Source organism: Ictalurus punctatus, chromosome 27 (genome assembly GCF_001660625.3).
Source record: "Ictalurus punctatus breed USDA103 chromosome 27, Coco_2.0, whole genome shotgun sequence".
Taxonomy (NCBI): Eukaryota; Metazoa; Chordata; class Actinopteri; order Siluriformes; family Ictaluridae; genus Ictalurus; species Ictalurus punctatus.
Genome location: NC_030442.2, coordinates 17,719,154 through 17,740,617, shown reverse-complemented (window position 1 = coordinate 17,740,617; position 21,464 = coordinate 17,719,154). Strand labels below are relative to the sequence as shown.

The 21,464-nt window shown below is 43.8% G+C and overlaps 1 protein-coding gene across 1 annotated transcript in view; it reads right to left on the bottom strand.

The window, feature by feature from the left end:
• adamts18 (ADAM metallopeptidase with thrombospondin type 1 motif, 18) overlaps positions 1–18,237 on the bottom strand; it is a 48,269-nt gene extending 30,032 nt beyond the window's left edge. The window contains exons 1-4 of the mRNA XM_053676660.1: positions 17,946–18,237; positions 17,404–17,467; positions 15,996–16,318; positions 374–626 (exon numbers count right to left, since the gene is read on the bottom strand). Coding sequence (XP_053532635.1) covers positions 374–626; positions 15,996–16,318; positions 17,404–17,467; positions 17,946–18,047 — 742 coding nt within the window. The 5' untranslated portion in view covers positions 18,048–18,237. The remainder of the gene's footprint in view (positions 1–373; positions 627–15,995; positions 16,319–17,403; positions 17,468–17,945) is intronic.
• Positions 18,238–21,464: the final 3,227 nt, after the last annotated feature.

The window sequence follows — 21,464 nt, the reverse complement described above, 5'->3', positions numbered from 1 at the left end:
GAGAGAAAAGTGACAGACTGGCAGACGGACAGACAGGTGGACAGACAGACAGGCGGGCAGGCAGACAGACAGGTAGGCAGACAGGATACTTTCCCAGTGATGTAGTAGTGATGTAATAAAGATGATTTGGGGTGAGATCAGCTTTGATAACATGTTTAGCCTTGTATCTCCAGTGCACAGCTAAACAGGTACTCAAACTTCCATCACGTTTGGCCTAACAGTTTTTTTTTCACCTCAATATTCCTGAACCAGGAGTCTGATCTCGTATCACTCTGTACTCAACAACAGTACATTCTCTTAGCTAGACAAAGATGTTAGCGATTCCTTCTGCAGCTGGAGCAAAATAGAAAAAGGAGAAAGTGTCCTTACATACATTGCTTGCGGCGCCCACAGAAGTGTTGCCTCTGAAACCTCCCGTGCTGGTAGTCATGACGATGGCGATGGTGATGGTGGTGATGTTGGTCTGATCTATGTGTTCTGTCCCCGTGGACGCGCCGTTCTGCTGAGCGTTTGTAAATGACGTGTGGATGGTGTCCGGCAGGGGCGCTGTAGTTGTGCTCCAATGCCAAATGATTGGGTAGAGGGGTGATGAAGAACTCCTCACTCGACATCCGGATCAGACCTGACTATAGAGAACAGAGAGAAATAAAATACAGATCAGACCCGGCTGTAGAGAACGGAGAGAAATACAATACAGATCAGACCTGAGTGTGGAGAACAGAGAGAAATACATTAGAGATCAGACCTGAGTGTAGAGAACGGAGAGAAATACAATACAGATCAGACCTGACTGTAGAGAACGGAGAGAAATATAATACAGATCAGACCCGAGTGTAGAGAACAGAGAGAAATAAAATACAGATCAGACCCGAGTGTAGAGAACAGAGAGAAATACAATACAGATCAGACCCGGCTGTAGAGAATGGAGAGAAAAAAATACAGATCAGACCTGACTGTAGATAGAGAGAGAGAGAGAGAGAGTTTTATTGATCCCTGAGGGAAATTGTTTTCTTTCAGACCAGACCTCGCATTAGAGCTCAGTCAAAACACGAAAATGCCGATCAGAGTCCAGACGTAAAGATCAAAAGAGGGAGGGTCATTCCAGGCATTCCTTACTTAGACGGCTAACAAAGCAAGTCATGCGTCCGTAAAGTCAAAGAAAAAACATAATGAGGCCAAATCGGTTCAATCAATCGGGAAAAATCTGCCGAATGCGTTTGCGGCGTTAAATCACATCACCACACGTTTCTGCTGGTCTGAAAACTTGCTTCACTAGTAACTAGGGCTGATTGACAGCTAAAAATAATGATTTTTAAAAAAAAAATATATCGATAACCAATCACATCACCCCGCACCCACCCCTACCCCCACCTGTAAGACTGTTTACAGGAGGATTGTCATGGTAACCTGTTTCCCATTGGTTTCCCCCGTTTCGAAGAGCGTTCTCAGATGTTACAAAAACTCTACGTTTCATTCGTCATTTTGTTGATTATTATTATCATCGTCATTATTTTGGTTATTAAAAATCTTTTTTTTTTAAAAATGGCCTGGACTCATCAGTGACACCAAAACAATCACTACCGAATGAACAGCCCATGACGGTGGTTCAAGTGGGAAAGTAAACACACCCCAGTTTGTTAAAAACACTCGCAAGCGATGGCAGATTGTTACGGAGTCGTGGGTCACTGGATCAAAAAGACAACAGACCCTCTTCAACCTCACCCTCGGGGCAATTAACACGGCACAGAGCTTCAGAAGCTCCCGTCAAAATGTTCAGGGTGGGGACATGAGCAGCCGCGTTTACTGCATGACTGCACAGCAAAAACTCAACATAGTCATTTGATCCAAACCGAGACGGCGCGCTGAAGGAGGGGCGTGTGAATGTTGCAGCCGGACAGCCAATAGAAACTTTATTCATGTGATTTAATGCAAATAATTTAACGTCTTAATGTGCAGTTAAAATATTTTGTAATATCGAAAAAGATCTGTCTCAAACGTTTCCAACGCCACGTATCTACCTCAGCACACGTTACCCATAGCTACCTTAAGCATTTTTTTTAATAAATAGAAAGAAAGAAATCAACTCCGCTAGGGTAAATGTTAAGGACTTAAAATTAAATAAAATTGGATCAAATAAGTGGCAAAAGTCAACTAAACAACTGATCTTTCAAAAAACAGTTAACAGGTACTATATTAAACCTGAAACACGAGTTATGGGTCGGCTACTGTTGACTGTTAGCTTATACTGTTTCGCAAACTTTATATCTCACATTATACAGCTAATATCACAGCTAACATTATCGCTAATATCTTCGCTCACATTATACCTCACATTCAGCTAATATCACAGCTAACTTTATAGCTAACATTACAGCTAACGTCATAGTTAACGTTATACCTCACCATACAGCTAACATTGTAGCTAACATTATACAGCTAATATCACAGCTAACATTATAGCTAACATCATACAGCTAATATCACAGCTAACATTATAGCTAACATTATACAAATAATATCACAGCTAACATTATAGCTAACGTCATAGTTAACGTTATACCTCACCATACAGCTAACATTGTAGCTAACATTATACAGCTAATATCACAGCTAACATTATAGCTAACATTATACAGCTAATATCACAGCTAACATTATAGCTAACATTATACAGCTAATATCACAGCTAACATTATAGCTAACATTATACAGCTAATATCACAGCTAACATTATAGCTAACATTATACAGCTAATATCACAGCTAACATTATAGCTAACATTATACAGCTAATATCACAGCTAACATTATAGCTAACATCATACAGCTAATATCACAGCTAACATTATAGCTAACATTATACAAATAATATCACAGCTAACATTATAGCTAACATTATACAAATAATATCACAGCTAACATTATAGCTAACATTATACAAATAATATCACAGCTAACATTATAGCTAACGTCATAGTTAACGTTATACCTCACCATACAGCTAACATTGTAGCTAACATTATACAGCTAATATCACAGCTAACATTATAGCTAACATTATACAGCTAATATCACAGCTAACATTATAGCTAACATTATACAGCTAATATCACAGCTAACATTATAGCTAACATTATACAGCTAATATCACAGCTAACATTATAGCTAACATTATACAGCTAATATCACAGCTAACATTATAGCTAACATTATACAGCTAATATCACAGCTAACATTATAGCTAACATCATACAGCTAATATCACAGCTAACATTATAGCTAACATTATACAAATAATATCACAGCTAACATTATAGCTAACATTATACAAATAATATCACAGCTAACATTATAGCTAACATTATACAGCTAATATCACAGCTAACATTATAGCTAACATCATACAGCTAATATCACAGCTAACATTATAGCTAACATTATACAAATAATATCACAGCTAACATTATAGCTAACATTATACAAATAATATCACAGCTAACATTATAGCTAACATTATAGCTAACATTATACAGCTAATATCACAGCTAACATTATAGCTAAAGTTATAGCTAATGTTCAGTTTAGACTAATATAAGCTGAAATAATATTGTAAATGATATTATAAATGAGCTTTTTACAAAACCAAGAAACAAGTACACACACTGCTGGTTCGTGGTTCTGTGTTACGGTTGTTGTATTTTAATCCGCAGAACCAGAACCTGGGTGGACGGTTTACTGGTTGGGAATAAAAGTTACATGCAAAACTCCACTGTAATTTCAATTCACTAATAATAGGGAGTTTCTGTGTATTTATCATCAAAAGCCAAGACTGACCCTGTTATTTAAATTGGGAAAATTATACACTGTGTCTCCCATAGTCTCTCTCTGTGTGTGTGTGTGTGTGTGTGTGTGTGTGTGTGAGAGAGAGAGAGAGAGAGCGAGAGAGAGAGCAAATTCTTCTGTCTGTTAAGTATCAGTCATTAACCATTAATCAGAAATACTGTTTAATTTGGCGAACTTGCAGTAATGTACCTTATGTTTCACATGTTAGCATACAATACAATTATGGAATGCTATGTTCAATGGAGAGTGCTGCAGGAACGAGTCCGAAAACCCGGAAACTTGTTAGCATTCTAGCACGTCCGGTTCCATGGTCCCGAAGTCCATGGGTTTTTTCATTAAATGCCTGAAATGCGGTCTGCGTTTAACACAAGCTCAAGATATTTTCACGTTTTATTCTACGACATGAAATACATCAGTAATTCCTCACTCGTGATTTTATTAAGCTTTCTTGGAAAAGGCGGCTAGGCTTCGAAATCCATAAAAGTTGTCTTCGTGTGTGAAGAGCATCTTGATGAACAAAGCGTATAAGAATCATAAACTGTTGTTGGTCACAGAGTTTATTTTCTGCGATGATCCAAACGCCAATGGAAACGTCCTATTGGATTTTTGTCGAGGGAAGCGGAGTGACGCTGACTTCCGGGTCGGCCTACAAAGATACCCCGTCCCCGCAGCGCTCTACGCCACTGACGTAGGAGAAATCCACACAAGCGAGCTGGAGAACGTATCCACGATGTCAAATAACGAACATTCTTACGCGTCCGCTAGCGTCAGAATGAAAACGTTACCCTTCATGATTTCCGCCACCTGTTTGACCAATCAGAATCCAGAATTCGTACTTTTTGTTTGGCGAATAACGGTGAAGTCCATGGTTTGTTTGTTTTTTTTGTCTATTTGAGACACGTCTTCTTGTCTCTTCTAGTTTAGGCTTTCTGCCTATCGATCAAAGAAAACAAACCTAAATACACAGATTTCACGAGGACATCCGATCCGTTTCAGGTTCCCGTGAGTTACGCTGTAATCATCTACGTGTAAAAGCGTGTCTTTTTTCACCAGTAAACAGTTGGAAATGTTCGTCGTTAGAAAAATTGACTTCAAGCACACCTTCGACCGAAGGGGTTTTTTTTTTCCGTCTTATTGATCTTCCTCGAACTTTACGACGCACAAAAGCTAGGAAACGTGTCATTATGTCGTATCGTGTTCGCGAGAACTCATTTCTATAGAGGACGTTTCAAGTACAAACTTCGTAACCAGGGATCAAAACACGGGGGGGCGAGTGGTACGATAATTCCGGAGTAAATTGTAGTCGTTCATGTGGGTTCACACCGAAGTGGCAGACGTCTGAGTCGAGTTTTCCCTTCACAGGTACACGTGTACGGCCGGTTCAGATGACAGAGTCGTCGGGGGTCGACTCGTATTTAACACCAGGTTTTAATTTCACCAAAAAACCCACCGACATCAGACGCGCTCCGTATGGAAGCCGCGATTAGTCCTCAGTCTGACTTTGGGAGACGCTGTGGAAACCCAAACCACCGTGTTTTAGTTTTCATGTGGTCTCTCTCTGACTACACAGCATCACCAGTTCTGACCATGCGTGTCTTTGGCGCTCGTATGGTGGGGGGAAAAAAAAAATCATGATGAGCATGCTTTTACGATGTAAACTCCGCCTGCTTTCAGGACTCGCAAACGTGATATTATATTCTAAATTAGTAAGTGCTTACATGCTGTTAGAGGCCGAGGAGAGAGCGGCGAGAAACCAGAGGCTGCTTATTATCAAGCTTTTAAACACATCTGGATTGCAGCAGCGTCTGACCACAGCGACGTTCAGCGTGGGAGACGAGCATCGTGGGTCATCGGGGACTCCTTTTAACAAGCCTTTAATGCCGTTCGCGGATGTAAAAAAAAAATAATAATAAGAGCGCTTTGAAATGGCTGGTGTTTGTAAATGAAAAGGAAAGATGGTGTTTGGGATGTTCCATCACTCCCACCTGGATGTACTGGGGAGATCCCTGAAATTACGGAGCTCCATTTCCATCGGGATGGTCCGTATGGACCAGTTGGAGGATTGTAGAATAGATGCTACACTTTTACTGGCTTTGATGCGATGAGAATTTATAATTGAGGTTCTGTAACGTAAGTGAGAAGACGGTCTAATGTAACTATAAACAGATGAAATGAAGTCGCTGAGCGAAGTCTAGTACAGCCCGGGTAATACGTTTACGGAACGGCGGCGAAAAAACGAATGGCTTTAATCCATAGCGGATTCGTCTGGTTCTCTTTATCAAGTACGACGGATCTTTCGAGGGTGCCTTTACTTTCCGTGAGCCGAGTTTCACGTTTCGGCTCGAAACGTGACATTTTTAGACGGTCGTTTATGAAATGGTCTTTCGAGCCGTACGCACCCGTTTCATATTCTCTTTGGGATAAAAGAGTAAAGGTGGGCCTGGAAACGTCATGGATAAAAACGTTTTTATTTTTTTGATTATCTGAGAAATCGAGTACTCGGCCTGTGATGCTTTTCCTGCAGGGTGGGATCGGCGACGTGCGCCAGAGGAAAACCCTACAGGGTTAGGAAGCCGTGGATTTCCGAATTACAAACCCTTAAATAGCGGGGTGAAAAGGGAGAGCGCTGGAAAGCTGATTTCACAGCGTCCGTTTCCCGGCTCAGTGTCCGCGAGTGTCATGGACGCGTCATAGTGGTGTTCCTCGACCTCAGCTACATCACTCCAGTTTATAATATTAAACTAGAGATGTGCTTTTAATGCCCCTCATTTAGTTATTTTTGCTTGTACCTGCCCACGATATATTCCAACAGATGGATTCGGTTCTATTTTCCAAAATATAAACAGGCTAGTAGTGCGATTTAAACCACCGTGACCCTGAGCAGGCGGTTACTAACGATGAGTGCCGTAAACGCGTCACACGGTGCCGCGCTCGTGTTAATAAACGTGGTGTTTCTTTGTCCCGCGAGCTTCATATCTGACCGCTCACATGAAAGTAACGCTGCATTCGGCTGAAGGTCGTAATTTCCGACATCCGACTGTGGAGAAAAACCAGAAAAAAGAAATCAATCGGCGACTGACGTCAAATCAAAATGGCCGCTCACAGCATGAACAGAGCAAAACACTTAAACACGGCGGCACTTCTTTCCTTTAAATGAGTTATACTGTATAGAAACATTATAAAAACTTCACGCTAGCCTACTGACAAAAAACGAAGTTTAAACTCTACAGTGCGTGAAGCCTGAGATCTCGATGACATCATCATGTCCTTATTTAACCGGTTCTGTTCCCCCTTAGAAATCGTGCCGTAACACAGAAACGCAGGATCACGAAACGTCTCGTGGGATCACAGAAGGGTCTCGAGACGCGTGTTATGCCTCATACATCAGTTCCTCAGATGCTCATTAGTCACCGAAGCTCTGAGAGGCGCAGCACGATGCCCCGTGACAGGAGGCGATTTGGGGATCTGAAATAAAGCCTCGCTGTGCTGCTCTACCGCTCTGGCGTTTTCTCCAGCAGCCACTACATCACTGTCACACCACAATCCACCGGGGAACGGCCCCCGAAGAATTAACGCTCCACCAGGGCCTGAGAGTTATGAGAGGGCTATTTGTAGCTACAAAGGAGCCTGTCAGAGACGTACTCGAGGACGGGGACAGATGTACAGACAGCCTCTGCTCTACCTGCGAGTCTCTGGTGACGTGTTCGGCTCGGTCTGAACAGTTTAAAGGCACTCGGGGATACGTTTCAGGATGCAGGACGGGTTTGCGGAGGCGTGTGCTGCGTTCAATCACATCTGGGTGTCAATATGTTCACCGGTAGGCAAAATTCGAAAATCCAACACTACGTCAGCACGCTATCAAGTGACAAGTCGCTCGTAGCTCGTCTCCTGATGGCGCCTATCGACTGTTAGCTTACGCATGTCACTTCTGGATAAGCATTTTTGTTTAAAATGTATTTACGTTTGATTTACATGTCATGCGCTTGGCTTCGAGCTAGCTTGGGTTTCAGATTAGATTAGCAAAGCAAGCTAAGTGTACTAGAGGCACCAAGGATCTCCGCTACTTCCTTCCGAGATCTGTTCTTTTTCTTCAACATGTCTTCGACATTCACATTTAACTGTGACACACATATAGATGCAGAAGAAATCAAGAAGCACTGATCTTGTAGACATAAGCGTAATCATTTTTTTTATGTGACATTTAATGAGTATATCAAGTAGAGGAACCTTTATAGGAACTCGGGAACATTTGGCGCACTTCCACTACAGGAAGCAGGGCCGATCTTACTTCCTGGAGGTGGAGCTTCACGTACTGAACGTATAGAATTGGCAAAAAGTCAAGAACGTTGACATTTCTCTCAGGCGTGTTGTGAGATTAAAAAGAAAAGACTCTGTTTGACTAAAACCGCACTGTAATTACACTTAGCATCAACCGCTAACTGAACTTTTACGAGTTCTGCAGTGTGGAGAAACATTAACACCGCGTCTCGGCTCATAAAGTCGGTCAGAGCCGTCCGAACGTCACGAGAGCGAGCCGTCCGTGTGGAATCGTCTCGTCGACGCGGTCAGCATATGTTGTTATCCTGAAACAGCCCAGATGTCTGTCTGTGTCGATTAGCTCTCTCTCTCTCTCTCTCTCTTTCACACACTCACACACACACACACACACACACACTGACAGACCCAGTGGGAGGCAACATCACATAACTGGCCTTAAGTGGAATCCCACACGTTAACACGTCGGCCTGAAGCGGCCGATCCCACGCTGGATAAACACAGCTGAAGTGCTACAGAGACAACACACAAACACACACACACACACACACACACACACACACACACACTTCTGTCCACACCTCATACATTCTCCCACACACACACACACACACAGCCAGGAGGTGAGAGACGGGTCAGGGGACGTCCATAACAAAATATATATATAAAAATTAGGTGAAAAACAATCAGACACATTTTATGGGAAAAATCAAAAAGTTAACAATAGCCCTCATGCCTAAGTGTCACACCCTTTTATAACTAGGGGGCGTGGCTGTGTTCAGAATGAACCAATCGCATTCAAACTTCAAAAAAGTAATCATCAGTAATACAGCTGTCATCAATGAAATGATTCCGATTAACCCCAAATGAAGACCAGCTGTTTCTGTAGGATCTCCTTCACATCTTGGTTTGATCCGAGTGCCGAAGCCGTGGTCTTCAAAGAGCTTACGACGCATGTACGGTATCTCACCTGCTGCGAGATATCGCTCAGAAGAGGTGTATAAAAGAACTCCCAAAACATTAGACGTACCATGGAACACCACGATCAACAAATGGAGAAAACGGAGCACTACGGTGACATCACCAAGAACAGCACGTCCCTCCGAAATGTACAAAAGGACAAGGCACAAACGTACCAGGGAGGCTTCTGAGAGACCGACGGAAACATTAAAGGAGCTGCAGGAACATCTGACGAGTACTGATTACTCTCTGCACGTGACAACGATCTCTAATGTTCTTCACATGTCTGGGCTTTGGGGTAGGGCGTCTAGACGGAAGCCCTTTCTCACGAACGACATCCAAGCCCGACTAAATCACCACAAACCGTGTGGCAGAACGTGTTACAGTCTGATGAGGACAATTCCAAAAGGTATAATAAGTCCATATTTCCAAAAGCTTTGTTTGGTGCAAGAAATAGTACATCACTAAAAGATCACCGTACCTACGGTGAAGCACGGTGGTGGCGGGATCGTGCTTAACGGCTGCTTTCCTTCCACCAGAACTGGAGCTTTTACCAGTCGATTTAATGAAAAACCTGCAGATGTCTGCTAGCAAGCTGAAGATGAAAAGGAATTTCACCTTTCAGCACGACAATGACCCGAAGCATGCGTCCAAATCAACAAAGGAACGTCTTAACCAAAAGAAGCCCGAGCCCAGACCCGAATCCAACTAAAAATCTGTGTGCTGACCCGAAGCAGGCTGTGCACACGAGATGCCCTCGCAATCTGACGGGTCTGGAACGTTTTTGTAAGAAAGCGTGATAAAATATCGCCGACTCAAGATGGCGCTATAATAACATAAAAAAGGTGCTTCAGCTAAATATACTAAATCTCTGAAACCAGGTTATTGTAACGTGTTTTGTTTTTTTTTCTCTTGTTTTTCCTCTAATCGTTTTGTCGCTTTATTTGATCGGACACTTTCTCGAAGTTGACGGGACGGAAGAATGCAGCGCGTCACGTAGTTAAGAGTAAACTCCTCGTAAACCCACATTCCCGAAGCTGTCGGAAAGCTACGGCGACAGCTGACACCGGAGACTCCTTCCAGAAACGTTAAACAGACAGGAACGTCTTCGTAGACAAAGCAATTAACGGTCGCTTCTTCGGTTTAAGTCCTAAACTGGAGGTTGTAGGATTCTTTTACTCGTTCGCTACGAGGAAAGGTGCACGTTTTATCGTTTAAGGATCGATCGATAAAGAGAGAATTAAACCGGGAACAGAGAGCGTCCAGAATGTCTGTCTGTGGACTCGGAGAGTCTCGGGATGGCTGTTCTTTTCCCAGCCTGTCAAAACTCGCCTGTGCATGCAGGATTGGCCGATTCGAGCGGGAAGGCGGGACCGAACCTGTCACCTGGTGAACCGAAGCATGAAAGTTCAAAGCCGAGTTTCGCTGAAACAAATGATGAAAAAAAAAAAGAAGAAGGGGAAAAAAGAAAAGAAAAGAGAGAAATCTGACCTGAAAGTTCGATTTTTGCCGACCCCGGGGCAGGAAAGAGCAAGACACACACTTGACACGCTTGTGCAACACGGAGGAGGAGGGGTTCAGTTTGTTTGGTTTTGGGGTTTGTTTGCATTATTATTTTTTTTTTTTTTGCCGGGTGAAAGAGGAACAAAAAAAATCCACCTTTCAATCCAGGTTTCATCCTGCTGTCAGAGTCAAGAGCCAAAACAAGCGGCGTACTCCGCTGAGGCGTAATTAAAAACTCGTCTTTAAATAACGAAGGATTTACAAAGCAAATCCTCCTGCTCCTGATCTACAGGCTCCTGCAAGCCTGCTCTCCACTTCAACAACAAAATCCACCTCCATCTGCCGTCCCGCGTCTCCGAGTCAGGACGTTTCGGCTTCTGCCGCTCTTCGGATTATTATTATTACGCCCAGATAAATTCCCCATATATTAACTCTCGAGCCTCACGTCATGGAAACGTACCTTTATTAACCTGTCGATCAAATCCTGCTTTCTGATTCACAATAATAATAATAATAATAATAATAATAATAATAATAATAATACGATACTGTGCGTTAAAGCTGGACAGTAAGGTGAAGTAATATCGATATCGTGATTATAATACCATCACGATACGTCACTCTATGTTTACATTAACGCGCGTGTTCTCGTTTCCATAGCAACAGCTCGTTCGCCTTGACGTGTACGCCGGACGCTCCACATAAACGGATTGAATCGATATGGTGATGTTTTCTGTAAAGGAGAAGTGTGTTTACATGCAGTAACATTTATGGAAGGAGTCTCCAGTGTCGGTGCTTTGTAACTTTAAGTTTTCCGACATCTTTTATTCCAGGGGAGTTTACGCTTCTTTGTGGTTTCCCCGTGGAACATGACATGCTGTGTAACATGGTGACCGTTTATAGCTGCTATAACGGACGTGAGAACAGGAACGAACTTGTTTCATGGATGTTCTACAACGTTTAATGTAACTATAAATGGATACATTGAAAAAAAAAGTTCATTATAATTGTGGTATAAGAGGAATGTGGAGACAGTAACTCTTCACACCACCCCACTGTTGGTTCATTTACTATAACAGCACAGTGTTTACTCCTGACTTTTTTCCTTCTAACAGAAGGGTAAAGATACAGATTAGTGCTGCTCGGTAAAACTAAAACTCGTAGAGCGTTGTTCAGAGTGTGGAGCGTGAACCGAGCCGAGTTCTGACGCCTTCACGTTAAAATCCCTCGACACAAAAACTCTCGTCCTCTTGCACTCGTCTTCTTGTCTTCGTCACCGCTCACAGTCCCGGGGGGAGGGAATAACGCCTCGTTTGTACTTAATCCACAATCTCAGACACCGAGAGAGAGAGAGAGGTGCAGGAAAGTAAGAGAGGGAAGAGCATGGGAAAGTGGATGAGAGAAATGGGGTGGCAAAAACCTACAGAGCCCTCCACTACTATTGGCACCCTTTGTAAATATGAGCAAAGAAGGCTGTGAAAAATTTGTCTTTATGGTTTTTAACCTTTTGATCTTTTGTTTAAAAAAATTCACAAAAATACTCTCACGAATATCAAACAATTACAAACAAAACACCGGTTTATCCAAAAAATATCTTTGTGAAATATAGGTGTGTAAAAATTACTGCCAGCCTTTCAGTCAATTCTTGGTGCTAGCTCCCTTCGCCAAGACAACAGCTCTGAGTCTTCTCCTATAACGCTGATGAGGTTGGAGAATACATGGTGAGGGATCTGAGAGTGTTCCTCCATACAGAATCTCTCCAGATCCTTCAGATTTTGAGGTCCACGCTGGTGGACTCTCCTCTTCAGTTCACCCCACAGGTTTTCTATGGGGTTCAGGTCAGGGGACTGGGATGGTCAGGGCAGGACCTTGATGTTGTGGTCAGTAAACCATTTCTGTGTTGATGTTGATGATGTTTTGGATCATCGTCCTGCTGCGTTTTAAGTTTTCTGGCAGAGGCAGTCAGGTTTGATGGAGTCCATGATGCCATGTATCCTAACAAAATGTCCAGGTCCTCTGTCAGAAAAACAGCCCAAAACATTAAAGATCCTCCTCCATATTTAACCGTGGGCATGAGGTACTTTTCCATACGGCTACCTCTCTGTGTGCTCCAAAACCTCCTCTGTGTTTATTACCAAAAAGCTCTGTTCCGGTTTCATCTGACCGTAGAACCCGATCCCATTTGAAGTTCCAGTAGTGTCTGCACACTGAAGACGCTCGAGTTTGTTTTTGGATGAGAGTAGAGGCTTTTTTCTCGAAACTCTTCCAAACAGCTTGTGGTGATGTCGGTGACTTCAGATTGTAGTTCTGGAGACTTTCTGACCCCAAGACTCAACTAACTTCTGCAGTTCTCCAGCTGTGATCCTCGGAGATGTTTTATCCACTCGAACCGTCCTCTTCACAGTGCGTTGAGACGATACAGACACACGTCCAATTCCAGGTGGATTCATAACATTTCCAGTGGACTGGAACTTCTTAATTATCGCCCTGATGGTGGAAATGGGCGTTTTCAACGCTTGTGCTGTTTTCTTATAGACACGCCCCATTGTGTGAAGCTCAACAACCTTTTGCCGCACATCACAGCTACATTCCTCGCTCTTACCCGTCGTTATGAATGACTGAGGGAATTTGGCCTGTGTGATACCAAACACATCAAACCAACATAAAAGCATCCATTTAGTACCATTTTATTTGTAATTATTGAAAGCGTAAAAAAATACATCACCATACCAACAATATCTCAGAAAAGTGTATCGCTTAATCTTTTACCACAGTATCGATATATCGCCCGGCCCTACTAGAGACAAAAAGAAGGTAATGAAGGAAATAGACGTGGACAGAGAGAGAGAGAGAGAGAGAGAGAGAGAGAGAGAGAGAGAGAGAGAGAGAGGTAAGGCAGAACCAAGGAGAGAGATGGGTAACAGAGGGACACAGAGAGCCAGACAAATAAATGAGAGAGAGAGAGAGATATACAGTGAGAGAGACTGATAAGAGAGAGGCAGACAGAGTGATGAGGAGAGATGGGTAAAGACAACCTATGAGTGAGACACAGACAGACGGGTGAGAAAAAGAGAGAGAGAGAGAGAGCTTCTTTAATCCTGTACCACTATGTGTGTGTGTGTGTGTGTGTGTGTGTGTGTGTGTGTGTGAGTGAGTGTGTGTGTGTGTGAGTGAGTGTGACAGCGAAACAACAAGTGCATGTGAATAGAGTTAGAGGAGTCTTTGATCTACATCCTTCCCACACACACACACACACTTCACTGTCCGAGTGTCCTTTCACATCAGTGTTCTAAGTGCATGAAGAAAAGAAAAAGCCTCTGGACTCTGTCTGTCTCTCCCTGTCCGTCTCTCCCTGTCTGTCTTTCTCTCTCCCTGCCTGTCTGTGTCTCTGTCTCTGCCTCTGTGTCTCTTGTTATTTCTGTCTGTCTCTCTCTCCGCCATACACACTGCTGTACACACACACAATAAAAACACACAGTATAAATTTATACACATACAGTATAATTACACATGCACAATAATACACACTGATACTCACACACACACACAGTGTAAATAAACACACTATAAAATAAACACACACGCGGTAATACACGCTGCCACCGACGCACAATATAAACACACACGCAGTAATACACGCTGCCACCGACGCACAATATAAACACACACGCGGTAATACACGCTGCCACTGACGCACAATATAAACACACGCGCGGTAATACACGCTGCCACTGACACACAATATAAACACACACGCAGTAATACACGCTGCCACTGACACACAATATAAACACACACGCGGTAATACACGCTGCCACTGACACACAATATAAACACACACGCGGTAATACACGCTGCCACCGACGCACAATATAAACACACACGCGGTAATACACGCTGCCACTGACACACAATATAAACACACACGCAGTAATACACGCTGCCACTGACGCACAATATAAACACACGCGCGGTAATACACGCTGCCACTGACACACAATATAAACACACACGCAGTAATACACGCTGCCACTGACACACAATATAAACACACACGCGGTAATACACGCTGCCACCGACGCACAATATAAACACACACGCGGTAATACACGCTGCCACCGACACACAATATAAACACACACGCAGTAATACACGCTGCCACCGACACACAATATAAACACACACGCGGTAATACACGCTGCCACTGACACACAATATAAACACACACGCAGTAATACACGCTGCCACCGACTCACAATATAAACACACACGCGGTAATACACGCTGCCACCGACGCACAATATAAACACACACGCAGTAATACACGCTGCCACCGACACACAATATAAACACACACGCGGTAATACACGCTGCCACCGACGCACAATATAAACACACACGCGGTAATACACGCTGCCACTGACACACAATATAAACACACACGCGGTAATACACGCTGCCACTGACACACAATATAAACACACACGCAGTAATACACGCTGCCACTGACACACAATATAAACACACACGCAGTAATACACGCTGCCACTGACACACAATATAAACACACACGCAGTAATACACGCTGCCACTGACACACAATATAAACACACACGCGGTAATACACGCTGCCACTGACGCACAATATAAACACACACGCAGTAATACACGCTGCCACTGACACACAATATAAACACACACGCGGTAATACACGCTGCCACCGACGCACAATATAAACACACACTGACACACACACAGTATGAACATGTACACAGTAATACACTGCCACAGACACACACAATATAAATACACCCTGCGACACCCATGCAATATTATACACACTCATCGACACAACGGCATACACACTCAACAATATACCATAGTATGCCATAGACACACATAGTACGAACACATTCACAGTACAAACACACACCCATAGTAATACACACTGCTATAGACACACAGTCTAAATACACACACACACACTCAGAGTAATACACACTGCCACAGACACACACACACTGCCACACACACAGTAATACTCCTTGTCATGTACACACAGTATAAATACACACACACAGTAATACATACTGGCATAGACACACAGTATAAATGCCATACACACACACACACACACACACACACACACACACACACACACACACACTATTCAAATGTACACAGCAATAGAAACACAGTATAAATGAACACAGTAATACACACTGCCATCCACACACACACAGTATAAATACACTGCCATATACACACAGTGTACTGTATAAGTACACACTGCCAAACACACAGTATAAACACACACACACACACACACACACACACACACACACACACACACACACACACAGTAAGAAGCAGTAGTGTGCAATGAGTATAATCTGATGAGGTGTTGTGACTCACCAGTCCCGTGCAGGTGGAAACAGCTGCAGTAGAACCTGTGTGGTTCCTCACGCTGCCCTGATAGAGACAGTTCCGTACGTCGGGGTCGATGTGCGTGACCCTGACTCCGCCCTCGCTCAGCGTCTGTACCGTAAACTCCTCGGCGATCACGCCAGCGGGCCGCAGCTCTAAGTGTAACTCCTTCCCAAAAGCAGAGAGCTGGTAGTGCACACGATCTCCACCGTCTTCTATCGACCTCCGGCTCCGGTGCCTCGACCTCGACAAGTTGTGAGTGACGTAACTTCCCTGAGAGTCGACCTCCACCGGGGTGATGAACATGTAATCTGGGAGGAGGAAGAGGAGGAGGAAACATATCATCAACATTTATGATCTCAAATCCCAGAAACGTAAGCGGACCAAAGATGGAACCTTGAGGAACACCTCCGAGTGTTTTGTTCCTCTTATAACCACGGCAATTTGCCAGTTACGTGGTTTTATTTATTAAAGAACAACACGTCGTACTTTTTATCCTTTTATTGCTACATTTAATGTTCCTGGAACAAGTCAGTCACGTACATTATAGCAGCTATAAAGGGTCTTTCCCTCACCAGCCTCTCTTTCTTCTCTGTCTCGAAGACAAAATATTAACGCAGCTTGTGTTCTTTTGTTACAGAGAAACCGCAAAGAAGCGTAACCTCCAAAGTTACAGCTTTACGTCTGACTGTTACGAAGCGCTGACACTAGAAACTCCTTCCATAAACGCTACATTTACAGAAAACTTCACCGTATCGATCAGCGTAAGGCCCTGTGAATGAGCGGTTACTATAGAAACGGAGCTGCGGTTCTAAAAAGATTCATCGACGGCTTCCAACCAATCAGAATCCATTATCGTTGATTATTTCCCTATCACAGCACGTCCCGTCTTTTATTCCTTACATAAATAAGACAGGATTTATTTCGCGTTTGCGTGATTTTTTTCCGTCCTAACACGTACTGAGCGAGCTCGTCAGGTCACGGCCAGGTCTAGAGCGACCGCAGACGAACCGACTCGATCCCCACGCGCATACTTTTATTTCCCACACACACATTCCATCCGAAACGTGGCACGTCATCCCGTCTCATGCACCGCCGAAGCCACGTGGACGTGTCGAGGTGTAAAAGCATTACACCTTCAACTTTTACAGACTCTACAAGACTCTACAAGAAAATTACAGGGCGAGCAAATGCTGAGCAGGTCTGATCTCCAGGAGGGGGGAGGATCCCGACTCTCCCAAAACATGGCACAGAGTTCTGCTGAGGAGACCAGTGAATGAATGAAGCGCAGGGACGAACCCAACGCAACACGGGTTCCTCAGAGCTATAAACACAGTAAAATCACATGCAGCGTGCAGGTAATGAGCAAATAAAAACAAAACGGTGAAACACTGACCGTGATTGAGGCCACCGCTGGATGAAGCCGAGACTGATGACATGGACAAGCACAGCTGCAGAGTCTGTGAACACACACGGTAGTTTTTATAACACACACACACACACACACACACACACACATATATATATATATATATATATATATATACTGTAGTTTTCAGGGACAAGCTCAAAATCAGATATTCCTATACTGTTGGGGACATCTGGTCCCCACTAAGATATAAAAACATGCAGAGAGAGAGAGAGAGAGAGAGAGAGAGAGAGAGAGAGAGAGAGAGAGAGAGATGCACTTCACTCTCAGAACGAGGTTAAATGTGCCAACGTCAACGGTTCTTCGGTTTCAGGAACCCCTTAAAAGGGTTCTGTGAAAAACTTCTAGAACCATTAACCACCGAAAGCACCTCCTCTAGACCTTCATTTCTGAGAGCATCAGAGTATCAAAGTCTGCATGAGATGTGTAAATCCGAAACGAATCGCATGCACCAGATCTGAACAATTCTGAATCGTGATGCAAGGAAAGAACTTGCGCGTGCCACCTGCCTGCAGAACGCTCCCGAGCCACAGCACGCGCGCAGGTGAGGAAACTTCACAGGTGACGGTGAGGAAGAGGACGAAGAGGAGGAGATGATGAAGGTAGTCCATGCTCGCTTCTCCAGACTCTCTCTCTCTCTGTCTGTCTGTTTCTCTTTATCTCTCTCTATCTGATCGCTCTGCAAAACGGAGAGAAGAATCGGCGCCGGTCCGCGCGCATTGCTGCGAGTTGTGTCGCGCACACGACAGGTAGAAGAGTGCTCTCTCTCTCTCTCTCTCTCTCGCTCTCGCTCTCTCTATTCCCACAGCGCGCGCTCTCCGCCGGGGGTTGGGATGTGAGGGGGTGCGGTGCAACCCCAGCCGTTTATGGGCCGGGCTCGCGCTGATTTGCCCCCCCCCCCCCCCCCCCCCCCCCCGTACATTGCAATAGAGCAGACGCACGAGGACAGGGGGTTTAACCAATCAGAGCAGAGGATTAGGAGAGATATTTAGCATGCGTTGGTTGTTCCTACATTCTATAGATAACGCATTAGTTGCACACACACACACACACACACACACACAGATTACGAACTCTATGCATACATTAGACCAATATCTTCAATAACTTATTAACTTTTCCAAATGAAATGCAATGTTTTCTCATTTATGTCGTAAGGTTTTCATTTGACTCACCCCTTTACAATAAACTATACAATAAACAATACAGTTAAACACACACACACACACACACACACACACACACACACACACACACTGAACAGCCCAGAACCATACTGCACAGCAGTACTGATGGGGTAAAGTCTGTTAATGATCCTGAGCAGCAGTGTGAAGGTGTGCAGTGGATCATTCAAGGTGAGTCTCAGGTGTGCAGTGAGGTGAGGATGGAGCTCCGCAGAGCTGTGGAGATATAACACGAACAACAATACTTATATTACTTATATCACTTATGTGATATTCCAAACGCTGAATATTTTGAGCATGCTGACTTTCTTTAAAAAAAATTTTTTTTAAATGTCTTTTTTTTTTTTTTTTAATAAACAAATTAATTAAACTAATAATTCCATCAGCGATGGATGGAACGCTGGGAAGCTCCATGATGTAATGATTTCACGGTCGCAGAAATGGACACACAATCAAGCAGACTCCAAAATCTTCGGAGGAGCTTGGCATTTTTCAGAATTACCGCGGATTTTACGCGGTTCGGGCCGAGACGCGTCACGTGACGTCATCAGGACGCGCGTTAGGTCAGATCCGTCTTCGATTCACACGTGTCGAACACGAGTACAGCTAGCATTCACGAGCGCATCTCATTTACCAACAAACATCACCGCGCAAAAAAATTTCATTCAGTTGGGATTTTCGTCCGCATCGAGCAGTATTCCGCAAAGAAAAAGAAAAAAAAAAAAACGACGCAAGTTGCAGCGCAAATTCTTTTCAAAAGCCGCAGCAAAATCGAGCGTTTTCCCTGCAACGATCGGGAAAAAACACTCACTCTGCGAAACCCTGTACGGACTGTTTAATATTTCTATGTTGTTGTTGTTGTTGTTGTTGTTTTGCGCGAGCTGCTGTTCTATAAATCTTAATATTCTTAACGTGTATTCACATCACAGGATTCCAGGTTCGATCCTGAGCTTGAGTTAGCATCTGTGCATGTTCTCTCTGTGTCCATGTGCGTTCCCAGTGCTCCTCCCACCTCCCAAAAACATGCCAGTGTGCGGACTGGCTAAAGCCTAGTACATGCTACATGATTTTAGCCCTGATGTTCCAGATGTTGGCTCGTTTCAGCACTCAGCATCTACTCGGTGCAGGTTCCTGCGCACCGTCCAGTAACGTGATTTCTCGAGCGGGGTTGATGCTCTCGGCGATGAATTGTGTAGTGTATTCTGAAAACACTCATTCAGTGAATAGTTACGATACTACGCGAGAGTCGTGTCAGATTCTGGAATCTGATTGGTCAGGAGGTGTAAACGTGCTCGTTCTGATACGTTTCCATAGTAACGGCCGACTCGCACGGCAGACGCTCTACACAGACGGATATGAAAACACGTTTGACGGAAGGAGTCTCCGGTGTCAGCGCGGTAAAGATGGGACTTTAAGGACGGCGGGTTTTGCGCTTTGATTTTGGTTTCTAGGCAACCAAAAACGACAAGAGGTGTTTTTTTTTTTTTTAGTCTTATTAACATCGAGAGAGAGAGAGAGGTCTGGTGAGAGAACGACTGCTATAGCGTACATGAGAACAGGAACTAACTTGTTTCGCAGATATTAAAAGTAACTGTAAAGGGTTAAAGGGTTAAAAAGTACGATGGATATGAGACACAGCGTGGAATAAAACCGTATCGAACTTTATTTAACACTACAAAGATTTCAGAAATTCAGAAAGGGTTTTTCTTTTTCTCCCAGAAAGCATAAACCGACCACACGGAATTTTACCCAGAGTCCGGATCCCTCCGGAATATTCCTGCGTAACCGATAAATATTCGATTCTATTACAAAATAAAAAACTTTAATAAAGGAAGAGAGCCGAGCAAGCTTTACGTGAAACATTTCTTAACTTTAGAATCAAGATCCAGATGATGTTAACATCACGACGGTAACCGTAATGGCTCGTTTAATCTAGATCACGGATGTTCATTTCATCCCAGTCCTCAGTCCTCAGTCACGTCCCTGTTCTGTTCCCTTTAGTTTAATATTCATATTTAAACATTTAGACATTAATAATACAGTACATCAGCCCACGAGTCGCAGGAACGGACGCTCCGAGCTCGTTCCCGTCGCCGTCTTGTTTCTGAAAAGCAGACGAACTCGACGAGCCCAGGGGTTTATTTTTAACCCGGCGGGTTTTGCGGGCAGAAGATTCAGCGAGTGCTTCAATCGAGCATCACGGCTCATCATCCTTCATCCAGTGTCAGGTCTGGACTTTCCCCTCTAAATGCAGCCTGGACGCTCTCGCCCCCTTTATTTTCCTGCTAAGTGTGGAAATGTGAAATTGCAGGCCTGGGGAAGAGGCCGTAATTTGTTCGGAAGCCTCCGTCTCTCTCCAAAGTGACCGCGGTGACCAGACGGAGCCTGAGGACACGTCCAAATATAACGAACACCACAGAGATACGCCGCACGCAGGAATTCGGGAATTCTGCACTTTGACGAATTAGAAAGTGGGAACGTGACCTCAGGCCAGAGCGTCTGTAATTTAACACGTTGATAAGGAAGGAGGAAACGGTGCGCGTCCGCGAAGAGCCGCAAAATGACAACAAGGACAAAATGTAAAACATACGAGTCTGATCAGATGAGACGTGTTTTTTGCTTCTTTAGTTTTACACCGGAGTTACGAAGGTAATGCAGCTTAATGGAGTAACGTGTGCGTTCAGACACGCGCGAATCTTTATGAACGTTCATCAGACAACACGTTTAAGCAAAGAAAGCGTTTTCTGTGTTTACACGTTTAAGTTTAAAGTATCTTTTTTTTTTTTTTTACAGACTGCATTGAAGTCTCGTTGAGCTTTCTGTTACAATTTTGCCTTGAAAGTA